Raw genomic sequence first — 24,674 nt, 5'->3', positions numbered from 1 at the left:
ATGAAGAAATTTGCAAATCACATGTGAAAGTGGAATCTGATCCAACTCCAGTGGAAAGATAACATGTAATATAATAATAAATAGATCGTAAAAAGGAAGTTGCTGTTGTTAAGTGGCTACAACATCAAGACGTGTTGATAATTATTTAGCTTTATTTGTTTCTGGCCAGGTATGTAAATCTGAACTAAAGTCATAAACTTGTCAGATAATCTATGTTATCAGCATGAAGTTCCTCCTCTGAATAACTGTAAAGCTTCCTCACTTCTCACGGAGATGGGAGTTTGAAATCATCATATTGGATTAGTAAACACTGGTAAATCTGAACCAACCAAACTGCTGAGTTTTGTTTTGCTTTTTCCACTTTTTGAATTTTACCAAAAGTATGAAAGTATGACCTTCTACAAATTAAACCATATTTTTATGTGGCACAGAAGGTTCACAGTTTGTTTTTAACTGATTGCGACAGTCTAGTGTTGGGTGTTTTTGTTTTGCAGTATTTTGAGCTGTAAAGGTATTTTTACAATCTATAAAGTTAATGTGAATACAGGTGGGGTTTTTTTTTTCTTATTTTAATTAAACATCTACATTGAATTAAATAATATAGTTTTATTGTTTTATTTCTAAAATGTCTTATAGTTCCTGTATATATATACGTGTCTCAGACTGTATCTCGGTGCAAATGACTACAGAAATGTAAAAAAAACAACAAAAAACAGTTCCCTAGTAATTCATCTCGTTTGCACAGGTGTCGATCTGAATCTGTGCCTTCAGTTGTGCTCCACCAGGGGGCGCCGTTAAATTACAAAAAGGCCATTCAGACCCAGATGCGGGAGTAAACTGCGATCTGTTTATCTTTGCTGTTCATAAAACACACATAACAAAGTAAACTAAATTAATTACTCAGAATTCATTGCGGCTATCTTATTCTCTGCAATATATTTCAGCTTTGTCCTCGTTTGCTTTCAAATACTGATGCATGATTAATGTCAATGTTTAACAGCTGCTTGTCAGAGAGCCGAAAACGCAAAAAGCCACTTGAGCGTCCAGTCGGTGTGGTGACGTTTCGAGCCGCAGCCTCTCTGCAAGCAGCGGCGCTGAGAGAAAAAAAAAAAAAAAAAAAACGTTTTTCACAGGAAGCAACAGCGAGGAATGGATGGATCAACAGGTGCTCGGTTCTCATCAACCTTTATTGACTTTGCACACAGACAGGAAGCCGCTGTGTTTTCCTCTTACGCTCATTCTTAACTGAAAGAGGAAGTTTCCTCTCCCCCGTCTGGGTGCGATCGCGCACCGCGTCTCCAGTCCCGTGTTGCTTGAGCGGCGAGCAGCGGGCTCCTCTCCGCCATGAACGTCTACCAAGAGGCGCTGAGCTACCTGGAGTCCCACCATGCTGCAGGTGAGGAGGAGGAGGAAGAGGAGGAAGGATGCAACTGATGCACTTTATCTCGCTTTGACAGCACATCTCTCTGGTGTCATTTCACGCGGAGCTTTTATTTAATTTAATTTTTTTATTTTATTTAAAGACGGCTTCCTCGTTGTTGCTGATTGTTTGTGTTTATTCCGCTGTGAAAAGCAGGAGGAGAGGCCCTGGAGGATGTTTTCCATGAGGAGGCGGTCTCCTGTTTCCTCTCCCCTCTCTGCTCTGAGAGCATCGACTTCCCCGACACCCCGGTGAGTCTGTCCCGCATCCCAAATGTCTCATCACGTCACTCAGTGGACGCGCTTGGGTTTCTTGTTGTCTCTGGCGGGCAGTTAAGTCTTTCAGTGACTTAATTTCCCATAATGCCAGCAGGGATACGATGACGCGTTCAAGGGCCAAATGGAAAACACACACAGGGCCCTTGATGTTTCTGAAACCTTCAGCACCAAGTGCTCTACACGTACCGGAGAAATATTACGCTTTCACCGTATGTGCGCTCCTGTTTTGTGACAAACTTTAGTTTGCCTTATTCAAAGCAAACGAAGGCTGAACGTAAATTGTACCACGGTAAATAACAGGCCGCTGCACTGATTGCAATTCCTCTTTGGATTACTACTTCCTCTTTCGTTCTTCCATGTTTTTTTTCTTCTTTTGGTTGTTTTGGAAACTGTAGTTCTTTAATATAAGTGACAAGAACCAGGGTGAGTCATGAAATACCAAATTAAGATTTATTAGAAATGAGGACGTAATTTGACGTAATAGAATGTTCTCACGTCTTTTCCATATTGCAGAGTGGCTAAGGCAAATTAGTCCTGTGTTAAGACACTTTTACATAGCAGGACAAAAAGAAAAAATAATTAGGTTCCTCGATGCTTTTTGAATTTAAAAAAGCAAAAAAAAAAAAAAAAAAAAAAAATGCTTCGGCGCCAACAAGAGTGACACAGAAGAGTTAGTTCTTTCCTCCTCTTTAAAAATATCTTCTTAAAGAGAAACTGCTGCTGCAGTAACAGATATTTATTTATTTTAAGAATTTCCAAACATTTTTAGTCAAGGGTGCAAATAAATGTGGAGAGTGCTGTGTTTCCAACAGAGTAGAAGCAAAAAATAATAAATAAAAAAAATACACTTAATCAAGAATGAATAGCAAAAAGACGTTACAAAAAAGCACAATACATTTTTAATAATCAAGAAAGACTTTCACAACAAAAGCATGGTGTTATTTGTTGATTTTTATGTAGGAGATGTGTCAAGAGGTCACACAGATTTCACATGAGAAGAAAAACTGATAACGGCTCTATCATCTCTGCTTTTAAGGAATCTCTAATAGCAACATGAATAATGGGAAGTAAAATAAATATTTAAAAAATGACCAATAAAGAGTAAAATTTAATCAGCCAAAGGGTGCCACACAGTTGTCCATTTTTCACTGATTGGCTGATGACCTCCACCTACATCCACTGATGCAAAACGACTACCTCGGGAAAGCTGCAGGGAAAATATAAACAAACGGATGCAGATAAACATCTCAAACTGTGTTTGAGCCTGAAGGCATCGTTTTCGACAAAGTTCAGACAGCAGCTGCTGAAAACCAAAACAGAAGAACTTAAAGTTTATTTAAAGCAGCCGAGAAGCTGAACTCAGTCAGTGACAAAAGGTGCAGCGATGGTCAAATGTTTACATACACTCACCAAAGGTGATTAATTTTGGCCTTTTAATGTGACTCATGCTTTATGCAAAGCGTTACATGACCAACAACTGCAAACTGTAAAGCAATGACGGAGTGAAGTAGTTTGAAGTTACTGTGTTTTTTACTTTTTTTTTTAATTTTTCATGCAAACCAGCTCAAATATTTACATACTCCCCCAACAAAATTTGGTTAAATGCCTGTTAGCGAGTTGCAAATCTACCACGTTGTGTTTGTGGCCATCAGCAAGTGACCGACAACAACAGATTATTCTACCACCATCGTGTTCAACACAGTTCTGATCTCTTGACAGATACATTTACGTCTCATCCGACCACAAACTTTCTCACCAGTAGATACTTGGCTTCTCTCTCTCTCTCTCTGTGTGTGTGTGTGTGTGTGTGTGTGTGTGTCAGTGGAGCTCGAAGGCGTCGTTTTGGAGCAGCACTACCACCCTCTCACTCGTTGGTGATGTGTAATTTCCATGTGGTTTTCAAAATCTTCTAGTTTATGTCAGACCAGAACCTGTGAGGTGGGCTGTTCGTGGAAATCCTAACCAGCTTTCTCTCCTCGGAGGTGGCAGTTTGGGTCAAACGGATGGAAATCGGACACAGATGAGTGCTGAGGCAGAACAAAGATCCCAAACACTGATATGAACTTTGTCAATGGTTAAAAGACAGGAGTTGCATGCAAAATTTTTACAGAAGCTAGAAGGCGGCTATAAAAAGTCTGTGTGTTTTTTCTGCACATTGCTGAAGAATATTTAACCAAGTATTAGCATGGGGTGGTACAGTTAGAGCATCTACACATATATCATATTAAACCCAAAGAAATCGCATGAATTCCTTGAAGTTGCGTCGTCATTTCACCCTGGACAAAAACCTCAAAAAAATCATTTTGAGTCCCAAATCAATTTTAGCTCTTGACGCCTTTGATGTGCGCATGCAAACGTCTGACCAGATCTATAAATAAGTTGACGGATTTGCTTATCCAAATTGCTTTGAGATGATTCACCTGAGAGATCTCAGCTATCCATCTCACGCCTCACTGGTAGCGCCGCAGTTCGTGCGGCAGCATCGCGTCCATTTCACTGACTGATTTCATGCATCTCTCCCAGACGTCATGCAGCCGCGAGGAGATGCTGGAGAAGAGGCTGGTGGTCCTGAGGGGCATCCTGGAGAGCGAGGAGGTGTACCTCAGGGAGCTGGACGCCCTGCTGGCGGTAAGGCTAACGAATTCTTGTTTCTATCTTTTTTTTTTTTTTCCGCACACTTTGTTTTCAGTCTAACCACAGTATATTCTTACTTGACCTCTAAACCAAATCATGCAAATGAAAGTTTGTTGCACTGAAACCCTTAATGCACACTTATTTGAACCCTCCCCCCCTAAATTTGCTCGTTGCTGCATAACTTCCTTTTTATTGTTCAGCTACTTGTGAAAACATAACCGATTGAGTCAGCGACACCCACCACCACCACCACTTCATTTATTTAATTCATGCATGTATTTGTGCAGCTGAAGGTAATCTTTCATTTTGTGTTTGGACTGCGCTCTGTCTGAAAACGGATCCAAACGGCTGTTTCAGTGAGCAACGCTCGGCCAGATGTCACTTATTACACCAAACGTGGCTGCTTCCCTCTTTGTGGATTGTTCAACCATTGTATATAAGGTTCCCCTTTTTCTTAAAAAACCGAAGCAGTTCTCAGCTAATGTGACTTAATCTAAAAATAAAACACGGGCGATGTGCGGAAACATTCAACGCCTATTTAAAACCAAACACTTAAGATCTCGATTGACAAGTAAATTCAGTTTGTGACTTGATCTTTTCTGTATGAGGAAGCAATATAAGACGTTTATTCCTGTCCATTAGTCTGAATTATGCAACAGTAATTTCACTACTAGCTTCTGCACAGATATGTAGATGACAAACAAAATTCCTGTTTTTGTTACAAGAAATGACAGAAAATGTTGATGCGAAGTGCAGAAAAGCAGAGCTGGAACGGTTTAGATCAAAACGTGTTGATTTTTACACACTATCAATCAAATCAGACCGAGTTTAAGCTTTTTTGTAAAGAAAAATGTAAGTCTTTATGTAAGGGGCTCACCAGTTGATCAATAAGTCCTTAATATTGCATCCTGAATGGTTAGGGACCTTTTTGATGTACTTTTTAGTCTTTTATTTTTATTGATAGTTGGGCAATAAAGTCTGGTCTGTCTGTCTGTCTGTCTGTCTGTGGCATAATGCGACGTTATAACAGTTCTGGTCAGATATGAAAAAGGTGTCATTTGTGGAAAAACATAAATCAGTATTTGTAAAAATCTTTTTTTGAACATCGGTGATCGGCCAATAACCGCAGTCGGTTCACTCCTGCTCTAGAAACGGTGTCAGTACTTTTGCAGCCCACCAGGTTGGACAGGTTGTTCAACCTGAAAACCATTCAGGATGAGTTGCACCAGCTAAAGTAGCAATAAAAACTGCTTGACGGTGTTTGCAGGGTGTAATTTTTCCTGGGCGTGTCTATGCTAGATTTCTCCAAAGCCGAGTTTAGACACCCAGACGATCACCTGATGCCGTTTCTCTCCCATGCAAATCTTTTACGCACAAGTGAGCGTGAGAACACAGACGGACTCGTAAATTAAAAAGAGTTTCATCTCACGAATAAACAAAACTTTCTCTCTGCCACAGCCTAGAACAACGTAAGCAGCACATGCAGCAGCAGCAGCAGCAGCTTCCTGTCAGACCTGCTGTTTTGCATTCAGGCCAAAACGTTCGATTTGATCTAACACGTTCAGAGCAAAGCGAACATCCCGAGAAGTTCAACATCCCCACAAGCCCAATCCCATCTTCAGCTGTGCGTCATTCAGACCTCTGATAAGGAACTCCCACAGTATGAACACAGAGCTGGACACCAGCAGCGTATTTCCCCTTTCAGACAGGAAATGATGGTGCAACAATGAGAGCACGACGCATTCAAGGCCAATTTCTTCTCTCTCTGTCTCTCTCTCTCTCTCTCTCTCTCTCTCTCTTTTTCTCTGCTATTTACAGCGGCCACTGCCGTTTCCCCATTCTCATCGGGCGTAACGCGCTGAAGAAAGAGAGAAAACATTTTCTGTGTGTTAAATAAAACGTCTAGTGAGAAGGTGAATGCTGGTGGTTTTGCTCAGCAGTTTGCATGCATTAGTCATGTGACTTTGTTATCACCGTGAAAACACGCCGCATTATACTGCCATCTAAGAACTGAACTCTGCAGATGTGTGTGCGTGTGTGTGTGCTCTCAGCGCTCGCTTGTCTGCGTGTTGTTCACACCTTCAGACCCATTTTCTCCTTTTTTAATTTTAGTGTGTTATTTTCACCAGTTGGCCCTTAGCTTTATTGAACTCAACTTTTTTTTTTTTTTTTTTTAAGTTTTTTATTTAAATTTTTTCTCCGCAGCCCATGAAGGCTCTGCGGGCCTCGGCCGGGACGTCCCAGCCGGTGCTCTCCAGTCAGCAGGTGCAGACGGTTTTCTACCAGATCCCGGAGCTCAAAGACATTCACCAGAGCTTTTACTCGGGCCTGAAGGCCCGACTCGGCTCTCACACGCCGCCGGACGTCGGGTCCGGTCAGGAAACGGTGACGTCGTGCAGCAACTCTGAGCTGGAGATGGGAGACCTGTTTCTGAAACTGGTACGTTTGCTTCTGCCCTGGGTGCAGCTACGCTTCCAGTCTCATCACAGATTTTCAGTTGTATCTGTTATGGCTGCACTTTGACTAGGCCGTTCAAACACATGACTACCCTTTTGATCTAAATTGCACCAGTGAAGCTCTGGCTTCATGTTTAGTGCTGGAAGTCTTTTTTTTTTTTTTTTTTTTAGGTTCCAACAGGTTTTCTTCTAGGGGTTTTGTACATTTAGCCTGATGCTGCCAATATGTGTCATCATGAAGATGGCGTGTTTAGTGTTTAAAACTGTTCCCTCATTTGCATCAGTTGCATGAAATCCCAATAAAACCAGCTGAAGTTCGTGCTTTGATGGGGCAAAATTGTGAAAGTAAGAACACGTTTGCAAAGCCCAACAAATGCTGGATCAACAACAGACAAAACAACAGCAAACCAGGGTTCATTTCTCACCAGAGGAAGTTCACGGACCACTTCCAACCACCTCGTGTTTTTTTTTGTTTGTTTTGTTTTTCTCTCCCAGGTAAACCATCTCGGGCTGTATGGAGGATTCATCGAAAACTACGAGAAAGCGGTGGAAGTGGTCAGGAAGTGCACACAAGCGAATCCTCTCTTTCGGACTCTTGCTGAGGTACAGAAGGTCCTGTAACTGCAGAGGTGAACTTTTAAGTGTGTGTGTGTCACTTTACCTGTTGCCTTTTCCAGACCTTGTACATTAACGGTGCCGACAAAGCTCGGACGGCATGCACTCTAGAAGGTAAGAGGAGTAGATATTTATTCTTATTGGACACATCCAAGCCTGGCTGTGTCTAGTTGATGTTTTCTCTCTCTCTTTTTGCAGCTCTGCTCTACAAGCCTTTGGATCGAGTAACTAAGACCACACTAGTGCTGCGGGTGAGAAAACCTGGGAGTGGTACATGAGCCCTCCGTCAGTGTTTCCACACGTTTCATTTGCTTTGTGTTGGTTTTAGAATCTAAATTATACGGCAAATTCAGGGGAAAAGAAGGAAGGAAGAAAATGGGAAAAGATGGAAGGAAGAAAATGGGAAAAGATGGAAGACACAAGTTACAAAGGATAAAAAAGGGGGGGGAAAGTATAGGAAGGACATATAAAAGGAAAGATAAATTGGGAACCAATGCAGGACACAATAGAGGAAGAAAGGAAGGAATTAGAGGACAGAAATAAAAAATCCATTTTGCAAATAGTTACTTTTTTAGAGAATGATCAAACTGCGAACCTAACCAGATGTAGGGACCCCCCGGTTTCGATGTGAAACAAAAACTCTGCTCAGCTCGGCTTTGATTCTGACTGAAGAACGTCTGTCTGCGGTTTGGCAGGATCTCCTGAAGACGACGCCGGTGGAGCACAAAGATTACGCAGCCTTACAAGAAGCTCTCAGACTGTCTCAAAGCTTCCTGTCTGGTGTCAACGAGAGTTCGCAGAGCAAACGGGAGGTGACGCTCACTCACGGCATGGTGAGACCCGCAGGATCTTAGCTCCCGCACAGCTGAGCAGACAGGCGAGACTTGTCAGAGCAAAAACCCTCAGAGTTGAGCCCGTTCTCCTTTCCCCGCCAGAGGCGACAGCTGATGCGCGACGGCTTCGTGGTGGATGCGAGCGAAGGCGTCCGCAGCCTGCGCCACTTCTTCCTGTACACCGACCTCCTGCTGTGCACCAGATTCAAACACGCAGGCAGAGGGTGAGCGCCGCACCTGAACGCGTAGCCGCTTTGTGGGACACGCGGTCGACGCGCGCCGCCCGGGTCTCTTCATCCCAAATTTTAAGCGGCTGCGGTCGCCACAGCGACGTGGCGACTGTGAAGCCCCTGAAATCCAGTGCTTGTGTTGGTTCCAGGAAGCAGGACCAGTACAGGTTCAGCTGGTACCTGCCGCTGGCCGGGCTCAGGACCCGCTGGGTGGCAGATCACGAGCAGCCTCCCGATACCACCGTTCGGCTGCTCACGTTGAGGACCAAGATGTTCCTCCTGCGGCAGCAGCTGCAGCAAAATCCGGTGCGTGTCGTGAAAACCCTTTTTTATTATTACTTTTATTTTTAAAAAGGTCCGTTTTCACCAAAGCGAGTAGTTGAACATCAACATTTCTCCGTATGAAGAAGGGCGCCAGAGGCTTGACTTGGACGGCTCGCAACAGGAAGAAACTGGAACAAATGGAGCTCCTGCTTCTCACACACTCCCCAGTTTACAGACTGGACCTGCACAGCCCCAGTGGCAAGGTACAAAACACACACACAAACTCACACACACATTTGGTTATGTTTTTGCTACATTTACAGTCCTAAATCATAACGAACAAGATCTATGAAAGGATCTGTGTTTCTGTCACCACAGAGTCACACTTTGTTCTTCTCCTCTCTGTATGAACTGGAAGAGTGGAGAGATGCCATCCATAAACTCACCACAGGAAGTAAGTTCACATCCAGCTCACATTCAACACGATTACAGTCGCTGACATTTGAGTGGATACAGGAAAAATCTAGAGAATCACGAGCCTGTATGATCATCCTCTGTAAGCTGTTGGCACGTTTTCCACGTTTCAACCGTGAACTTCAGTGTCGCTATTTAGTGTTTAAAGTTGTGCACACCTGTGATGAGGAAGGAAAATTGTGAGAAATTGTCAAAATAGACAGGAAATAAAACCCCAGAAGAAATCTTGCAAAGACTTGAGACTGGAGAGGATGCTCGGCTTCCTGCGACGTTTAGATCAGAGCAGATTCATGTTTCATGGCTGAAAAACGCATCACGATATAAGAGTTTGATATCAGTCAAAATAGATAATTATTAATTAGTTTTTTTGTTGTTGTTGTTTTAAATATCTGAAATGCTGCCAAACTGGTGACTTTACATTTTGTTTTATTCACAATTTCCTCTCAAGTCGTTGTCTCCTTTCAATTCACATTGTTGTTTTTCGTTTTTAATAAAACATGAGGCGCAGAGGTAAAATGTGAAACTTGCTCAACAGATGGTTGCTAGGTAACCAGAGGGAGAGTGAGTTGTTGCTAGGTAACCAAAGAGAGAGTGAGTTAGTTGGTGCCACCAGCCTTGCTTAGCTGGTTGGTGAGCGTAAAGCCCTTCCTCTGCCTACATCCCCCAGAATGCTGTGCGGTTCTGGATCAGAGTTCAGTGAAGTTATTGAACATTCCATTTAATCAGACGTATTTTGTTGATATTGATCATGTGTCATATTTTATATATATATATATTAAGAGATACTCTTAAGGTAGAAAAATAATCACTCAGTGCCAATTTAAAGAGGACAGTAACGTGTAAATGAAACATAATTTAGATAAATAAAACCATCTGGGCCAGGCTGGACGGATCGCTGACCTGCTGTCCTTCCTCTGCCCACACAGAGAGAAGACGGCTCCCTCAGTGCATACTGTTCTGATCAGAGCCCAGATTATGAATATTGATAAAGAAGTACTTCAGTGAAGTTTCTATTTATCACACCCTCCACTTACATAGCTTTGTCAAACTATAGGTCATGCTACGTATCAGTGAGGTATCTAGGGCAGGAAGTAACTATGGAGCTAAAGCACTGTGTTTATCTCGGTTTACGTCAAAGGACACTTGCTTGATGATAAAATTTCGGAGAGAAATCGACCGACTCCCATGTCCTTAACCAGAACAGAAACGTAAAGTTTCTACATCTTTAACTCAGCCTGAGCTTTATTTTTTGGGTGAAATGGGAGAAAATGTATGTCACTTCTTCAAAACCAAAGACATACTCCATGAAGGGTGGTTAGTTATAAAAGCATGTCCCACTTTTAAAATTTTACTTGTAAAAAAAAAGAAAACTATGTTTCCCTTTCCAAATAAAGTATATTGAAGTTTGTGGTTTTTGACAGAACACAATGTGAAAACGTTTAAAGGCTGTCGTAAGGCACCACATGCAAACATTCTCTTGTCGTGCAGCGTCAGATTTTAAGGCAGATTGTGTTTCAAAGTGTAACCGATATAATTAAAAGGTAATAAAAAACCTTCCACGTTGCTATTCAGCAGTGCAGAGTTTTGGTTTCCCAGGATTACGTTCCAACAATTAGGTTCCGTGTTTTCAAGCTTTTCTGTGCCATGCTGTGGCTTCGGCCGCTTTCCTATAAAAACCATCATTTGTTTATTCATTAGAAATGAGGTTATGTGGAGCGACCACAGAGAGTCAGCACCTTATTTGTCATTGTGTGCAGTCAGTGTGATCTCAGGGAATCGGGGTTAAAGTCTCGCAACCATATTAGGTGTTACAGCAACCTGTCAGACGTAATGCTTTCAAATGTTCTTATCTTGTGCCAGTAATAAACTTAATTTAACACCTGTTAAAATAAAAAGCCTAAAATACACGCGAGAAACCAAATTATCCAACTGTGTTTGTGTCTAAAACATACACACAGTAAGAAATAAATTATGCTTTTTCTTTTTACTTTACCTTAATTACATTTCTAATACAAGTAGCTCCTTTGGGAATTCTTATTTTGTTCCCACTTCAGCTGAAAGTGTCATTTTGAGGCACAGATAATGAAATCCCAGTTAAATCACAGAGGAAAAGCTTAAAATGAGCAGATTATGAAACTTTCTTTTCTTTTTCTGATAAATCTCTAGAGTTTAACCGTCTTTCTATTATAGTCAGTTCTGTGAGCTGACTGGACCTTTTGTGTCGTTTGTCAGACATCGAAACCATCCCTCCAGACCTGCTCACGCTCACCAGCGCCTGTGTGAAACTGAGAATGACGCAGCAGCCACATCTACACAGCTCTGTCGCCGGTACAAACACCTTCTCTCGCCACAAGCCTATTTTTCCCTCCGCCACAGAATCGCATCCTGTGTCTAAACCCAGATATCCTCACTGCTGTCACCTCCTCGTCCTGCACGGCGACGTTTCAGAAGCCTGTCCCGGACGGGTGTTGCGTTCAATGACTGGTTCAATCCGTTGTCTCTGTGTCTCGCCAGGAGAAGACGGGAAGTCGCTGTGTGGGACTGTCAGTGTGGCGATCCATTCGGCTTCTGGCCTGCAGGAACCAGCTTGTATGTATCTTGGCATTTAAATGGCTGTATGAGGAATGAACGTGTTCAGGTTTGCACCTCTCACCGGTCGATCTGCTCTCTTTCTGAGGTCAAATCATTTACACAAGAACCAATTTCAAAAACTGGCACCGCTCACACAAATGTCAATTTAGTGTGGATTTTATTAGTAGTAATGTATGCAAATTGGCTCAAGTATATGCCAACACCCCCACTTGTGTTTGATATGCTCACTTTACGGACATATAAGCAAAGAGACCATATTGTTTCCATTGAGATCACTCTAGCATGATTAAAGCTGCATATTTTATTACTCTTCTCTTTCGAATTGGTAAAACCCAACCAAATCTGATTTCGCTGGTTTCAAACTTTTAAACTGAACTTTTAAGCACAGTGCAAAGAAATTTGGTGGTTTGAGGCTCTGAAAGCCAATGATTAGTCTGTGTTTGGGATCAGTTGTGCTGTGCGAACAATTAGTTTTCTCATTCTGACCCTGTACTACACAATAAAATCAAACCTTTGCACCCAGTTTGTCATATTGAAATTCACTGAAGTTATTTAATGTGCAACTATTTCCCTCTGAATGCGAATTGCCTGATCAAATAATCATAGACCTGAAATCCATATAACATGGCAATAGTGGGTGTATGTTTGGGCGGTGTCCAAACATTTTGCCTAATTGGTCAAAAGTACCTACAGAAAGGAAAAAAAAAAAAAGGAGAAATTTCCAGATAAAAACCCAAAATAATTTAACAGTTTTCTTTTTAATCTGCTCACCAATTAACAAAACATGTAATATTGTAAGAAATGTTCTCTAATTTCTTGCGATAAATAATCTGTGAATCGTTGCAGATCAGAAAAATAAAAAGGGTATCATTTTTGTTTTTTTAAAAGACGTCTCATTTTCAAAGTGTTTTTGAGTGAAATGTCTGTTATTTATTTTTTGTCAATATTCATGATTGGGGGGCCTCAAGTCTGTTTTAGACTGAAAGTTGATTGACATTTAAACTTCAACGTTTTATATAATTAAAATGAAAGCAAAAACACGTCCACTAAAAGACAAAGTCGTTGTGGCATTTTTTTTCCATTATACGATTAAAATTATAGGTTTCCATCTGCTTCAATTGCTTGTTCTGTCGGGCCGTGTTTGTACCATTCCAAGTGCTGCAAAAGGCCCCCCATCTTCACTTTGAACACCCAGGGTGTATAGAGAGATTTTAGGATAAATTTATAACCGAGTCAGTAGTTCGGACTGTGAGCGATGAAGACTGCTCTGCTTCTGTTCCAGGTGTTTATGTGTGCGTGGAGGTGGATGGCTATGAGTTTTACGATAAACGAGCCCAGACGCATTCGTCCGTCCGCAGCCTCAACCCTCTCTGGGACCAGGTGTGTATGCAGGCCTGGACCTGAGAACCAGCAAAGCTTTAAACTTTACGAGTACAGTAAATCCAGCAGACGGTCAGAGCTGAAGACTGACATAGCGAGGAAGCGAGTCGCTGGTTGGTGCCAGCGGTAACAGCCTCTGTTTGGTCTCGAGCAGGAGCTGTCCTTCCTGGTGGACGGTGCACAGAAGATGATGGTGCTCTGCGTGAGCCAGTCAGATGGGGAGGAGGCGGTTCTGGGAAAAACTACTGTGCAGGTACAAAAGAACAAACCCACAGAATCGCTCCAGGGCGTCAGGGTTTGAGGTGCAAAACTGTGAAGTGGAATTATGCATAGTCTTCAGAATGTTTAATAGCAGATTTAACAATTGTGACATGCAGTAGCGCCTGCAGCTGTACGCACTGTAAGAAAAAAAAAAAGTAGTTATTGGTATTTTATTATCTATCTCACTTTACTACAAAGGAAAAAAGGTCCTTTGTGTCAAAACATCTGAAGTGCACATCTGTGTGAGTCAAAGCCTAAAAGTTATTGGTTTACTTCTGTTTATTTGGCGGCTTAACGCTTTTTCCTGTAAGCTAAATGAGAACATGCAGTGAAGCGAGCTAAGAACGAGTAAGTGGAGTTTGAACCCTTCAGCAGTTCTCAGAGGGGTCGAGTGAACCCCGCCTGAGCTTTTTACCGTGCACACGGTTCTGGCGGGGTTCGCCAGTTTAATAGCTTTTTTTTTTTTTTTCTCGTGAACTGAGGAGCTGACGGGTTACCTGGTTGGCCGACCGTGACATCTGCTGAACTTTGTGCTGAAACTGCAGGAGGGTTAAACAGTTAAATCTAGACTAAACATTGCCAATAGAGTAGAAATTAAGGCTTTGCTTTCTTGTCTTTATTATTTAGTATAATTTATAAAATAAATTAGATCTGCTATTTTTGTTGGCTATGCTCATGTGGCTTATGTTTGTGGGGTTTAAGTTTTTGCTGGGTTTGTGGGACACATACACATGATGAGCGCTAGAGATGTGGTTGTGCTCATGTGGGTCGAGAGCAGTGATAACATTGTGCGTAGCCTCTGTTAATCTTCTGCAGCCGCCCCGGGTGACATGCATTTATCCTTAGTCAAATTTTTTCCCTGAAAACTCGTAATAAAGTCCAGTGCATTCAACAAGATCAATTAGTAAATAGAGTTCAAATGTGTGCAGTTCATGTGGTCAAGGAGGAAGTCCTGGAGAAGTTTGATGTAGTCTCTCCTGGCAAATGCAGCTTGATGTTGGGGGGACATGCAGGATAGTTGTCTGTCCCCCTGGTCCTCTTGGCCAACTGTCCTCCATAGATCAGATGCGTCTCTACTCCAGCTCGTGCAATAAATTGATCGTTAGCAGGTTTCTGCAGAACTTTATGGCATCCTAAGGTAAAGCAGTAAACGTGTGAAACGTGCTGTGGTTTGACAAAAGCAACTTTAAACTTTTTAACCTGCATGCAGAAAGCTTTGTGGGTGGTGCACCTCACCCAGAATGCACCAACCTCATGGTGGCGGGTCACACCTGTCAGATTTCTATCTGTGAAAAAAAAAAAGAAGATGCTTCCACTTCATGGCTTTGAACTAGTTTGTTGATCTAAAATGAAATAGTTTGTGGTTCTAATATGACGACACGTGGAAACGGTCAAAGGGCATGGATAGTTTTGCAAGGCTTTGTAACTTTTCAAATAAGTAGTTTCAATCCCAAAAATGTCTTTTAACATAAAAACCCTGCACTTTATTGGCTCTTTTAACAACTAAGGCTTAAATAATTGAATACTCAACAAGATTATGTTTAATTTAGGATTGAATTCGTCTTGTAGGATTGGAAGAGCTCCTTGTAATTTAACCTTCTAATTCCTAAGAACTTATCCTGAAGTTTAAACCTTGCTATGTAATGAAATGTATCAATAAAATCTTTTTTTTTTTTATTTCACTCAATAACACCTTAATGTTGCAGAACAAGCAGTCTGTTACGTGGTGAAAGCAGAAAGCTTGGTTCAATAAGAACCAAACGGCGCTAGCAGCTAGAAGTGTTTACAAGTTGTGACATGAAGAGGTGTCAGAAAGTGAGGAAGCCTCACCTCTTCATGAAGCCATTCCTCTTTTTTCTTGCTTTCATACATGCAAATGAGTCATTTGCACAACTACAGGTAGTTTATAATACACATAAGAGAAGCTGTTAAACTTTTATTCTGCTAAAGGAAACACCTAACCTCGACTTTCGAAAGCAGTGTTTGTGTGTTTTTACTGTTTGCATATTCTGTTATACAGTGTGAATGTGATGTGTGAATGTGATGCATACTATTATCAGGCATGTTTGCACCCACAGTAAATGTTAAATGGCTGCAAATGATTTATTCTTTTTAGTTTTTTAAGTTTTATGCCACATTGATAGTTATATTTCAAAGGAGTTGCCGCTGATATAAAAAAAAATCACCATGATGTCGGCAATAACCAAAATAATTCACACATTCAAAAAAAAACATCTAAGCAAAGTTGACCACAAATGAATTTATATGTAAAATGACAGTGAATTGGCATTTAACGTACTTACAGAAATGTACTGTGTGTACCTGATAAACGATTTTATGTTCACTTAAAATCACCTCCAGTATAGAGAAACTATTTATAAAGTTGCTTAGATGTGATTTTGACCCATTCGTCCATAAATTTCCCATAAATCCCGTAGGATAGGGGCGTCCTTTCTCTGCACTTTGAGTAGATTTGACCCTTCGTTAATTCTTCCTTCAGTCATCTAATGACCATGATGCTTTGCTTTTATCTGACCAGAGTATCTTCTCCCAGTACTCCACTGGTTTGTCCAAATCTTTTGCAGCCAACTTTATCAAACTTTTCCTTCAGGAGTGGAGTCTTGTGCAGTGAGTGCGGATAGAGGCCGTTACAGCTGAGAGACAATTTGTTATGGTCAGGTCTTCCTGAAGTTTTCTGTGAAACTCTTGGACAAATCTTGATTATTTTTATTTTATATTGACTCCTCTGTCTGAAATCTAACAAGGAACTAGAGTTTTTAAACACTGAGCATCCTCCTCATAAACGTAGATCTTTCTCCAGCCTTGTTGGTCACACTTGTAGTTATTTTAAGCCATTTAGTTGTTGCTTAACCTTTATATATGGACAATTTTAGCCAAATCGCAGGCTTTTTTTTTCCCGTTGTAGCCTTTTCTTGATATTCATTCGCCCAACTTGAATAGCATGTTTTCTCATGTTTCCCATTTTGAAACATGGGTAAAAGAAATGGACCGGTGCCACGTCACATTTACATCATAGCGAAATAGAAAGCGATGGGTTACTCATTTAATTAACAGGCTGTTTAACTTTATAAAACGTAAATGCAAAAAATATTTCAGCTCCATTTTATGAGGAGCTTTACTGATGATTGTGCAAAACAAAAAGTAAAGAATATTTGTTTTAACGTAGGATTCATTTTCCTCACTAAATAAATGCATTCAAATTAAAAGTTGGATGCTTTTTATTTGCATGAGAGTACGCCTCAGCTAAAAGTTTGAAGAGGTGTAGAAAACAATATATATATTGTTTCAGTGTGCTGGAGCAGGTTCTTTAGAATAAAACAATTCTTAAGTTAAATCTTATTTTTTTGTATCTCTTCTTTCCAAGTTGGACTCTACAAGCCTGAGTTGTCGGTGGAGGAGGCAGACCCTCCAGGTGGGCCAGCTGGAGGTGACTCTCTCCCTGAAGTACTGTCCGCACCCACTGGAAGCACCAGGCGCGCCGATTCAACAGCCACCCGTCTTCTGTGTCCCCATCGAAAAGGTGGCCCAGTAAGTGCCTGTCTCTGACGTCTCGGCGGTGACAGAAGAGCTCCCTGAAAGCCGAAAGCGGCAGTTCCTCGCACGGTTCCGTTTCCATTGTGCGCTCGTTGGTGTGACAGAACAGAAGTGGTTGGTCTCTGTGGTGAAGTGGGCGAAGCAGAAGTGTGGCCCGAGCAAGAACAGATGAGCAAAGAACTGAAACAACCCCTGAGTCAGCTGGGACTTGCTTATAGACGCTGTAATCCCCCCCCTCCCCTCTAACTTTTATATTTCTGTCCTCAGACAGGAAGGAGTGCTGGTTCCTCATGTGGTGAGATGCTGCGTGGAGGAGGTGGAGCGGAGAGGCATGGACGAGGTGGGAATCTACAGGATTTCAGGCACCGCCACGGACATCTGCTCGCTCAAGGCCGTGTTCAACACCAGTAAGAAAACGCAGCAGGCGAAAACGCAACACGCTTCACGCGGGTAGACTTCAAATTGACCCGAGCACAAGTTTCACATCATCACTGCGAGAACATCGGGGTCATAAACTTGCCTGCAAACACTCACCGCGTTCGCTACGTGCGTTTTCGTGCTCCGAGAATGAAGGAAGTGCACACTCAATGTCAATAGGGTAATGGTGACGATAATAATCATTACCGTTGTCTGTCTGCTCAGATCTAAGGGAAGCGGTGACCAGACTGAGAAGTGCTGAAGTGAACACGGTGTCTGGCGTCCTCAAACTTTACTTCAGAGAGCTGCCGGAGCCTCTCGTGCCCTCGGATCTGTTCCAGAGTCTGGCAAAAACTCTGGGTAAGACCAACACATCCTAAACGCACCAAGTTTCAGAAACGGACCTGGAGGATTTTAAAGTTATGAATTTGTAGTTTGTTTTTAAAAAAATTATAGTCAACTCCCAGTTCCTTTTGTTTTTATACATCACCCCTGGAGAGGATGTGCAGAAAAGCCTTAAAATAAATGGCTTTTATTGAGAATGAGGTACCTATGCTGTTTCAAGCTAATCTGTGAGCTGCAGACTAGCCTGGAAAATGTCACTCCTCCTCCAGGCTTGTTTGTCACAGCTCCAGTTGTTTAAAACTTTTTAGTTGATGAGCAGTATTGCTCCAACTTCAAATATACTAACGTTTAGGAAAGTATTTTTCCTGTTTCTATGTCTGGATCTTATGCAGAAAAATACATTTCTCCTTTATTACAATATGTTCCCAAGTCGTTCCTGCTTTGAGAAGAGGCAAAGAAAAAAAAAAAAAGAAGATGAAGGCAAAAGCTTGATTTGTTTTTATTTCGGTGCTACAGAGAGCAGGGGTCTGACTTTTTGGATTTAATTTTTAAAAACCTATAAAAATGAGTAATTTTGTTTCCATCTCTGAACTTTGCACAGCTTTGTGTTGATCTAAAACTTAAAAAAAAAACAATAAAATTTTATTTGTGATTGTGATTCCTGTTGATATATCTCTGCATGAATCAGCCATTACTGTAGCATCATCTTGTAACTCTGCGCTGCAGACATCCAGGACATGAACTCGCGGCTCGTCTCCATGCTGTCTCTGCTGCAGTCCAGTCCTGACGTCAGCCGCAACACTTTCCTCTACCTCATGCATCATCTGCAAAGGTCGGCGAACCTGCTGCTCGTCGCGAAAACGCAAAACTGCAATTTAAATCGTATTCTAAATCCACCGAATGTTTGTTTTCGGAGCCGCTATGTTATAAAATCACATGGTAACAGGATCCTCACACTGAGGTCAGACTGCAACAAGAACCTGCAAATAAAGAAGTCATTTTATATTTGGTTTACTTTTTTTCAGAGTTGCTAAGAGACAAGATGTTAACAAAATGACTCTGATGAACCTGGCTACAGTTTTTGGTCCCAGCCTCTTGCGCCCCCCGGCGGCAGGATTGGAGCACAATGGAGTCACAGTGGACATCTCGCAGGAGGTGGTGATACAGGTCAGAACAAAATAAAACGCTTAGTCTGGAGAAGAATGACAACGCCGAAAGGTTTTAACCAAGCGACGAAAAGAAATATTTCATTAACTTCTGGTTTACATTTTAATGAGGCGGCGTCCAGTGCACACAAATAACACGATGGATGGTGTGAAAAATGGTGTGATGTTTTTTTTCTTTTTCTTCTGACAAAAAATGTCTTTCTAGCCACATCTATATATTTATAAAAGTGACTAAATCGATGTGAGGACAGGAACGTTTTTCACAACACATTCTATGCGCAGTGCTAATTCAAGTACAGCTTTAGAAGAACTCAAAAACATTAAAGTTATAGTTCAAAACGTTTGAAAGTAGTTTCTGATAAAAGGTTATAAGCAGTCTGAGGCAGATCATTATCTTAATCGTTTGGTATAAGTCCCCGATGGGGAACAAGACCAGGGCAAAATTCTGCTGTTTGGAAACATGTCAGGTCACAAAATAGTGATGCATATTATGCAAATGCAATTTTATAAACTGCTAATTGTCACTATCTGTAATTTACAGGTCGTGAGGTACACAGAAAATAGAGACAGGAGATCCTGACACGCAAAGTGAAAAACAAAAGTGAAAGCAAAGCGAAGATGATGTCTCACCATGCAGTCCAGACAAATTAGAAAAACAATATTGTTCCATTACTGTGTCGGAGAAGATTGCAGGAAATATATTTATTTCTTTTGTTGCGTAATTGTCCGTCTTGCTGCTTGAACCACATCTGGTGCAGCAGCGCGTAGCAAATGTAGAAACGAAACAACAATGTGGGGAGTATGCGACTAAATCGATGTGCAGACAGGAACATTTTTCACAACACATTCTATGCGCAGTGCTAATTCAAGTATTGCTTTAGAAGAATTCAAAAACATTAAAGTTATAGTTCAAAACTTGAACTATAAGTTCAAGTTCAAGAACAGACCCCCCTCTGTTCAGTAGTTTAATATTTGAAGACCCGGCTAACGACGACGGTCACAGCAAAAATGACATAAAATGAATTAGAATAAAAATACGACAGCATGCTCCGCAGCAAAAGGCCCTGATGAAGCCTGGAAAAGATGTCTGCCAACATTAGCATGACGGCTGCTAACTCTAGCTTCACCAGAAAAAGTGGAGTCTCGGTTCCAGCTGTTTTTTTATATGCTTTTGTGTTTTCTTCTAATTGAAATAGGACAACAAAAATAAAACCAATTGTCGCAGCAACACTTCCATAACTTCTGCTCCTTCTGTGTGTTTGCACTCAGGTCCAGGTGGTTTTCTCCTTCCTGCAGAGCAACAACCTCCCTGAAGCCCAGACCTCTCTGCCGTACGGCTCAGACACCGAAGAGGAGACCACCCACATGTGAGCCCGCCGTCCGCCTGGAGGCCGGCGGGAGGTCAACGTAACAAGAGGGGGTTGGGGGGTGTTTAAGCTCAGCTGTAAGATAATAAACTTAATTTATTGTTTAACAGAACACGAAACTTGGGTTTTTGTCATATTTCGCAACATTTAGAGGTTTTGCGTTTTTACTCTGTGTGGCAGTTTCACTTTGCTTTTCGAAAACTGAAGATTCAGACTCAAAACAGAAAGATGGGATTTGAACACAGTGCCATCTTGCTGTGGAGCAACAGAAGTAACCTCCATATCCACCGTGCTAAAATATTTCTATGTGCTTTAGAAACATTACAGACCCCCCTCTGTTCAGTAGTTTCATATTTGAAGACCCAAGTGTTTGTGGAGTTTTTTCTGAGAAAAGTAACTCCAAGTCATGCATGGAAAATTCACCTGTTTTTTTGGGAGCATGTCTAAAATATTTGAAAAAAACTGCAGCGTTTAAACCTGAAACACATAAGAGCAACACGACATGACGCAACAAGCAGCCATTCGAGGAGATGTAATAACTTTAAGCCAAATAAAGAGCCCATTTATTGCGCTTCTTTATAACAAACCCATTCGAACCAAAAAGGTTTTAATCTGTCACTATCATTTATCAATATGTATCAGTCTTGCATCAGTTTATAAAAGATATTTTAATATTTAACTGTTTTAATCATTCACAAAAAAAGGTGTCCAGGAAAGCAAAGGGGGACGAGAGAGGGATGCTTTAACTGTAAATGTGCAGGCCTGTCCGGATGACCTGGGTGGTAAACGGAGGAACATCAAGTTAAAATGCAGTTGAGGAAAAAAAAAAATCAGGGGAGCACATGTTGTCAAAAGGTCACCAGTCCCGTCTCCGAGCCTGAAATACAATCGGTCGTGGTTCAAATCCAACTAGACAGAGTTCACCACGCAGTGTATGCCCCGTAAAAGTCAGGAGCACACGTGCGTACACACACACACACACGGCCTGCATTTGACCCGCCCCTGCCACAGATGCGAGTTTCTTTTCTGTCGCACCACCTGCAAAGGCCCGGTTAGTGTTTCCTCTTAGCCGAATTCTCCCCTCCCTCCCTCCCGTCTTCGATCAGCCTTTTGATGGCTAATCCTGGACTCTTGAGTTTGACTCTCAGGGTACTAATAGACCGGGGAGAGAGAGAGAGAGAGAGTGTGTGTGTGTGCGTGTGTGTGTGTGTGTGTGTGTGTGTGCAGACGCCGTAACAGAGGGAAGAGACTGATGGCGGGATCACCCCGTCGCCCCTGGCGGCATAAATCACATGTCTCCCTCAAACACGGCGGCGACCAGAGTCGGGTTCCACCATTCGACAACTACAAAGACAAAACCAGGTTCCCGTTGCAAACTACAAAGAGGACGGAGTTAAGAAAGGCCCGGAGCAGCCCAGACGGGACGGGCTGACACCTGGGGGCAGCGGGAACAGTTTTCATCCAGGAGGCCAAGTTACGGCGGCCATGTTTCTGACGCTCCAACACAACCGTAAACTCACAGGAAAACTGTTTGATGTTGGTCAGTTTTGGCAGTCTGGGTCAACAAATAAAAAAAGTTAATAAATAAAAAGCTTTATGATAATATATTTCTGTCTAAGCTTTAACTGACTTGTCAGGAAATCCTGATCACACATGTTTTTTTTTCATGTGATCAGTTGAGGGAAAAATAAATAGCAGGCCCATTTACTTGGGATGTTTTTTAGTCACTATGTGTGCTGATTATAAGTTTTCTAACTGCTTGTAACTCTCAGAAAGAACGAACCAACTTTTTACTTCTCTACAGATGCAGAAAAAAAATCTATAGGGAAGATTTAAAGAAAAGAAAAACTGTTTTCATATTTTATATCTAATCTTTTACAGGAGCGTCACAGAAAACTTATGAATCCAATATAGAATCCAACTATCCCCACAGATAAACGCTCTAAAAAATTAAAATAACCATTTGGTTTCCCTTCATTGGCTTCTTAGATCAGAGTTTTAGATTTTTTTCAGTGTGTTGTTTTAAAACTACGTCTGGTTTAGGGTATGGAACAAAGCATCAAGTCTGCAGTGGAATATATCTAGTATTGGATAATTCAGTCCACATCTGATAAATTTAAGTGTCAAATTTTAAAGTAGAGCTAGAAAACCTTTACCAGTCAACTAGCTGAGAACCCAACATTGTATTAATTTGCTAAAATGTGCAAAAAGGAGCTGAAAAATTGAGCAGAGAGAATTTTAAAACGTAAAATGTGTAGAAATCCCAGATTTCTCGTCGTTTAAGTCTAGCTTTTATGACATGTTAGAGGAATGCCGGTGTGCTTATGCCTGTAATGCTCCATGTTGTTACCGCGCGCGTCTTTGTGTTGCTGCCTGCAGCCATGCTACGCTTGATTAGCCCTAATCTGGCTGGGAGTCAGGTTGCCGTGTCGGCGGCGTGTGTGTATGGAAAGCATGCAGGCTGCAGATCACAGGGATTGACCCTCAGCCTCTCAGGTTAACAGAAGCCTCCACGTATGTGTGCGTGTGTGTGTTCTGAAAACTCTGGCTGTGAAACGTACAAACCATCTCTGCTCTCGGGTGTAAGAGACAGGCATCTGGGGCGTGTGAAGAATCGCTGTCCGGATCATCCGCACAATGTTCGGCTGCGGGTTTAATAAAGAAAGCGACGGGAAAAGTAGTGACACGGACGCATGCGAGTCTGTAAGAGGCCTAGTTGAACTTTGGCTCTGGGTTCAACGCAGCAGAGCTCACCTCTCATAAAACTCGCCCTGTTCGGGCTGTAAACATAATACCACACACTCACACTCTGCTGCCACCAGTCCCAGAGACAGATTGCCTTTTTATGAACGCACTATCCAAACAGCCGGCTGTTTCTCATCCCCCCGCAGCCCCACACCACCGGTGCTTCAAACAACAGAGAACGTGTTGCTGGTTTAGGAGGAACAGAACCGCAGCAGAGCGGTTGCCTGCAGCAGAGTGAGCCGCCAGCTTAAGTTGTCTGTTAGTGTCTGTGTAAGTGTGTGTTCGGGAAGTTTTTGGGATCAAACCCTCATGTCGACAGAGCCGGCGTTGAAGAGACGACCGCTGACAGGTGCTTCCTGGAGCAACACAGCAGGTGCTTCAAACTCACTCTCTCTCTCACACACACACACACACACACAGGCAGAGGCACACATGTTTGCGTGGCTATCTTTGTGGGGACTTTCCATTGACTTCCATTCATTTCTACAGCCTAAACCTTATCCCATCCCTAACCCAAACCAAAACTCAATTCACACCTTAGTCCTAAATCTGATCCTTGACCCCAAAAACAATGTTTCTCCTTGTGGGGACCAGGCTTCAGTCCCCACAACGTAGTATGTGTCAGGAAAATGGTCCCCACAAGGTATTACAGATACTTTACCACGATTCTATGTGTACTGACGCACATAAATACACACACACACACACTTTTCTTTCCCCTTTGACACACACAAGCTGGGCTGCAGGCTAAACTTAACTCTCACAGCCGCTGTTGGTGCATCTCAGGGTTCAGTTCGTTTGGTATCATTTTCTTAAGCGGCCTCTCTTGTTGCTTTTAGAAAATACATGTTGACTAGCAAAACTGTCATTTACTACAATTAACTCTGGTTTATGCCTAAAGTTTCACTTTTCAGCCTCGAGCCGTGAAACCGCAGCCGATGAAGGAGAGTCTTATCCGTCTTCTGGAGGCTCATCTGATCAAATGAAATCCCCTCATTCGGGTCTGTTTTGGTCCGTTCAGCTGCCAGCATCACCGGATGTCAGCCGGGTGTTTTGCAGTCACTCTATATAGCATCACTTTCAGCAGCTGCCTGCTGTTAAAAGCTGTCCTGAAAACACTGAATGGGAACCAAAACTGAAACTTTACCAGAAGGAAACCAAAAGCAGAAGTAGTAAAATCTAAAAATTGTCCCTGCAGAATATTAGCGTTTCTTTTCTTTCTTTTTTTTTTTTCAAGGCCGACCGCAGCACAATAATTCTCTTGGGAATTAACACATTTAATTTAATTCTTAGGAGTCCAATTCAGCTAGTTAACAGTTAGATAATGTTGCTATATCACGAATGACGACACTCCTCTCTATTCTTTTAAATGTTTTAGCAGCAATGGCTGAACTCTAAGGAGCAACAAAAGCAAATTAAGTGGATTAGCAGTACAAGCTAATCACAAATGTGTCATCCAGGACATGTTACTGTGGAAAATTGTTTTGATTATCTGGATATTGAGAAGTTAGCATAACTAGCATAGCATAACTGTTATACAGCCAGTCTTCAGTCAGAGGCCTCTTGAGATTCGTAGCAAGACTGACTGCTACCGTCCACATACATGGATGATGAGATACGACGTTTATCTTAATTAAATTGA

At 42.0% G+C, this 24,674-nt stretch overlaps 1 protein-coding gene across 2 annotated transcripts; it reads left to right on the top strand.

The window, feature by feature from the left end:
* The first annotated feature begins 860 nt into the window (after nt 1-860).
* LOC106924806 (active breakpoint cluster region-related protein) lies at nt 861-20,406 on the top strand. 2 transcript variants are annotated; one of them, XM_014998685.2, is made up of 22 exons: nt 861-1,396; nt 1,577-1,671; nt 4,222-4,326; nt 6,538-6,771; nt 7,284-7,391; nt 7,466-7,517; nt 7,602-7,654; nt 8,099-8,236; nt 8,339-8,460; nt 8,616-8,772; nt 8,874-8,993; nt 9,109-9,184; nt 11,437-11,532; nt 11,719-11,793; nt 13,079-13,176; nt 13,331-13,429; nt 16,823-16,986; nt 17,260-17,399; nt 17,635-17,769; nt 18,481-18,586; nt 18,780-18,921; nt 20,190-20,406. In XM_014998685.2, the coding sequence occupies exons 1-22, from the start codon at nt 1,345-1,347 to the stop codon at nt 20,289-20,291; spliced, it is 2,469 nt and encodes an 822-aa protein (XP_014854171.2). In that variant the 5' UTR covers nt 861-1,344; the 3' UTR covers nt 20,292-20,406. The 2 variants fall into 2 exon arrangements, with proteins under 2 accessions (XP_014854171.2, XP_014854170.2); XM_014998684.2 differs by having other exon boundaries at nt 1,574-1,671.
* Nucleotides 20,407-24,674: the final 4,268 nt, after the last annotated feature.

The sequence above is a fragment of the Poecilia mexicana genome, unplaced genomic scaffold (genome assembly GCF_051168715.1).
Source record: "Poecilia mexicana isolate PSO_F unplaced genomic scaffold, ASM5116871v1 scaffold_18, whole genome shotgun sequence".
Taxonomy (NCBI): Eukaryota; Metazoa; Chordata; class Actinopteri; order Cyprinodontiformes; family Poeciliidae; genus Poecilia; species Poecilia mexicana.
Note: the sequence above shows the minus strand (reverse complement) of the source record. Positions and strands in the feature narration are given on the sequence as shown.